Genomic DNA, 4252 nt, shown 5'->3' on the forward strand with positions numbered 1-4252 from the left:
TGTCTGTATTTGTATATAAGTGTATCATCTGCATGCCTGGTGCCTTTGGAGGCCAGGAGAGGGCGTCAGAGCCCCTGGAACTGGAGTTATAGATGGTTGTTAGCCACCGTGTGGATGCTGGGAACCAAACTCAGGTCCTCTGCAAGAGCAGCCAGTGCTCTTAATCACTGAGCCACCTCTCCAGCCCCAGCTCTGGTCTTTTCACCCACAAAGCATTTGCAGCCATGTTCCATGCTGCAGATGAGGAAACTGAGGCTCGGAGAGGAGGCAAGTCTACCACCAGGAAGTAGGCTGGGCCCTCTTGGCCTCACTTGGGAAGACAAGGATGATACTCCTGTCTGTCAACCCCGGGAGCCGCTCAGGAAATGAACCAGCCTCGCTCTGACCAAAGGCTGGTCCCTAGACTCAAGCCACTTCCGCTGGAGGGCACATTCATAGGTGAGAAGACCCAGGGGAAGGATGTAAGCAGTAGCACCAGTCAAGGATTAACAACCATGTCCTCGGTGGCCTGGGCTGCCCACCCCAGTGCGGCTGACTTCAGGCCACCAGCATGAGATCACTGAAAGAGGAGAGAGGAAAAATAAACAGCATCACCTGGTGAGCCCATTCAGGTCCAGACCTGTGAACTCCAGGGGCACTGAGGAAACTCAAACAGGAAAGTGCTCGGTGCACAATGCACCTCTGAGCGCTCCCTTCCCAGCTGTGCGCCAGTCAGCACTCTGTCAGTGGACCAAAGCACCCAAGCAAATCAGCCGAAGGGAGGGAAGGTTTGTCAGGGCTCAGTGTTCCACACCCAGGCCTGCTGGCCCACTGCATCTTGGTAAGAGCATGGCAGAGGAAAGCTGCTCACCCCTCAAGGGCCAGAAAGCACAAGGAAAGCAGAGAGGAAGAGGCAGGACAAATTATGGCTTCAAGGGTCAGCCCCATGACCTCATCCTCTAACCAAGTTCCCACAGTCTCCTGTTAGTCCATTCGGTTATGAGGTTATGAGTCCTTCAGTGGACTAACCCATCGGGTCCCCAAGACTCTGACCTGTCAATCACCTGGAACACTGCCGTGCTAGATCCCAGACCTTCAACACATGGGTCTTTGGAGAACATTCCAGATCAGGCTATAATGAATTAACCCATTGAACGTGTACCTGAGTAAACTTTTAGCTGTGGCTCTGTTTAATAAATTGGCTCCCCTGAAGGGGCAAGTCTGGAGATCTGGAGACTGGGTTTCCAGCCCTCACCAGCCCCCATGGCCCCCAGGGACCCAGCACCAAGTGAGGCTTGCGGAGTAAGGCTTTAGGAGGCCTTACCCCTGAGCAGGTACGGGCTACTTCCCTTCTTCCCTTTCCCCTCAGGGCCCTGTTGGTGCTGAGCAGCAATTTCCTCAGGGATAAAACCTTTTATCCAGAGGGAAGCTCATTTCCAAGCAGGATGCTCTAAAGAGAAGTGAAACACCCTTTCCTGCAAGGAGGTTTCTTAAGCCCAGGAAGTAAACAAGTCATAGCGTCAGGAAGTCCCTGAGACTGACCAGTTCACTAGGCCCCTCCCTCCCCAAGCTATATAAAAGCCCTAAGGATGGTGAGAGACAGATACTCTTGAGATCAGTCCACACTCTCCAACCTGCCCACACACCCTGGGTCCTCCTCAACATTTCCCAAGGGATGATCTGAGACCCAGAGAGGGACAGCAAAAGGCCCAGGGCAGCACAGTCACTCAGAGGTGACTCAGAGGGGTCTATGACCCCTAAGCCCAGCCTGAGTCAGAGCCGGGGCTCCTCCCTTCCCCGCCCCCATTTGTCTGAGCGATGGGGAAGAGCTGATGCCTACCAATGATACCGAACCCAGGGATTGTGCCCAACAGCAGCACAAGATACGAGACTGGCCTGCTGGAGGCCCTCCTTGCAGTCAGCTTCCCTCTGCCTGACCCAACCCCCCAGCCCCACAGGGTCTCTAGATGACGCTTTGGGCCTCTGAACCTCAGCTCAGCCTCCTGCAATGTCCACCTCCTCCAGGAAGCCCTTGCTGGTTACCCCATCTCACAGGAGCTACACCTCAAACTGCTTCACTAACTTCCTTCCTGTGATCTCCTATTCCCTTCCCAGAAGACGTCACCCAGCCTGGAGAGTGTGAATCTCAAGCCCAGTTAGCCTTGGTACAGAGTGGTTTCCCTGTTCCATGCTGGGGTCATTGACTATTACCCTCTCCCTCTTCTCCATTTGGCAAACTCCTGTTCATCCTTCAAAGTCCCAAGTGAGTGAGTGTCTCCAGTCCTAGAAGCCCCTGCGTCCGGACTTTCCTGGGCAATGTCACACCTGCTCACTTTTCTATGCTCATTGTTCACAATTCACCCTCAAGAACGTTCCAGATGCCATCTTGATGGCAGGCACCTGGCAGGACCTGAGGAACAACAGTCCTCGTCCCAGGAACCTGCATTCTGTCCCAAAGGCACACACTGATCGCTTCTACAGTTCTTTGAGTTGAGGCTATGAAATGCAACAGGCATTCTGCTTTACCTCCAGAGCTCCCATCTACCCACCTGCATGCAGGGTGTCAGCCGAGGTTCATGGTCCCCTTGGTCTGCTCCCTCGGGAGGTGTCCACCCCACACCTGCCCTTCTTGGCTGTTTCCTCAGTGCTGGAAAGCTCCCACTCGCTACAGCTTCCCATGCCACGACTTCCCCTCCTTCACTCTCTGCTGCCCTCACCGAGGTGCAAACACCCCAGGCAGGGGCCCAGCAGACACATCCCCTGGCTAGGACAGTGCCTGTCAAACAGCACCTGTCAAAACAGCAATTTGGGGGCTGGGGAGGTATCTCAGTGGGTACAGAGCTTGCGGTACGGCGTTGAGGACTGGAGTTCCCATCCCCAGAATCCACAGAAAAACCGGGCAGCATCGGGAGCCCAAGCCAAAGTGGCCAGCTACACTAGCCAAACTGACCGGGAAGAGGGTCCCTCCACCTCCTACCTGCAGGACACCACATAGAGCTTTGCCTAGAAAACTTTCAACTGAACGTTTCCTGTATGCACATGTCACCATATGAACACGTTTCACATGCTGAGAGGGGACCTAACACTCTCCTTTGAGTCCCGAGGCTTTTTTCTTAGATTCTGCTTTTCAGAAAAAAGGGTGCTGCTGTCAAACTTCAAAAGCAAGGTGGGGCCACTCTCCCTTGCTGGCAGGCCAGGGACCTCAGGCAACCTCTGGGGTCCCATCTGCCAACCACATGCCCCGAAGCTCAGAGGAGACGCCCCTCATTGTGGGGTTTGGGGAGAGCCGAGAGACGCCCCATCTAGGGACCTGTGTCCCCCAGGCTGCCTCCCTCCCACAGAGGCCACCCGCCCCATCCCATCCACTGGCACTTACTCGGGGTTTTTGCAGCGACGTCCCCCAGAGGTCCTGAGCAGAGCCAGCTCCCAGCAGCAGCACGGCCAGAGCCCAGAGGACTTTCCTCCCGCTGCCCATCCCGAGGCCAGTGGCAGGCGTTTCCTCCAGGGCCAGTGACTTCTCCAGCCTGGGAAAGAAGGCAGAGGGGCAGCCGGGAGGAGGGACCCTGGAACTGGGTGGGGCTTGGGGGAGGAACAGAAGTACAGTCAGACCCTGGGATCCTACATCCCCAGCCAACACCTGCCCCCTTCCTTGGTGGACAGGCCCTGGGTTATTTTTAGCCCACCCTGCAACCTCTGGCTCTGGTGGCCCGGGTGGGTACAGGCCAGGCAGCTCTGAAGGCGGAGCACAGGGAGGAGGGGGCACTGGCAGGCTGGCGACGTGGCCGTGGCAGGGAGAGGCATGCCACTCCCTGCTAACCCGCTTCCTCTGCTGGGCTGCTGGCAGCTCTCCTCAGCGCCAATGGGGACTGTCTGTCCCAGGGGTAGCTTTGGAAGATGCTGAGGGAGGGGTGGGGACAGGGGGCTGAAGGAGCCTATGGGCCCCTGTGGGGATGTGACTCACGCCTTTGACTCTGGGCTCCAGTGTGCAATAGACTGTGGGATTGTGCAGTAAAGTGATGCATCACCTCCACCCTGAGGGTGCCTGAGATTCGGGAGCCACACAGCACCTGCTTGCCACCAACACGTCCCCTCCTCTGTCCCCACACACTGAAGCAGGGTGGATCGGAGATGTGGGTGTAGAGGCGGAAGGAGGCTCCTGCTTGCTCTGAGGTCAGGTGACAGGGTGGAGTGCAGGTGTGATCCCAGGTCTAGTAGGTCACGGGGGCACATGGCTGACTCCCCCTGCAGTGCCTGAGCACCTCGGCACACCCTG

General features: G+C 56.8%; 1 protein-coding gene across 3 annotated transcripts in view; it reads right to left on the reverse strand.

Annotated features, from left to right (window-relative positions):
• Wfdc1 (WAP four-disulfide core domain 1) overlaps nucleotides 1-3795 on the reverse strand; it is a 20131-nt gene extending 16336 nt beyond the window's left edge. For all 3 annotated transcript variants that reach the window (XM_029561028.1, XM_008827914.3, XM_017796867.2), the window contains exons 1-2: nucleotides 3663-3795; nucleotides 3356-3558 (exon numbers count right to left, since the gene is read on the reverse strand). In XM_029561028.1, coding sequence (XP_029416888.1) covers nucleotides 3356-3558; nucleotides 3663-3780 — 321 coding nt within the window. In that variant the 5' untranslated portion in view covers nucleotides 3781-3795. The remainder of the gene's footprint in view (nucleotides 1-3355; nucleotides 3559-3662) is intronic.
• Between the last annotated feature and the right edge of the window lie 457 nt (nucleotides 3796-4252).

Source organism: Nannospalax galili, unplaced genomic scaffold (genome assembly GCF_000622305.1).
Source record: "Nannospalax galili isolate Female #2095 unplaced genomic scaffold, S.galili_v1.0 scaffold933, whole genome shotgun sequence".
Lineage (NCBI taxonomy): Eukaryota > Metazoa > Chordata > Mammalia > Rodentia > Spalacidae > Nannospalax > Nannospalax galili.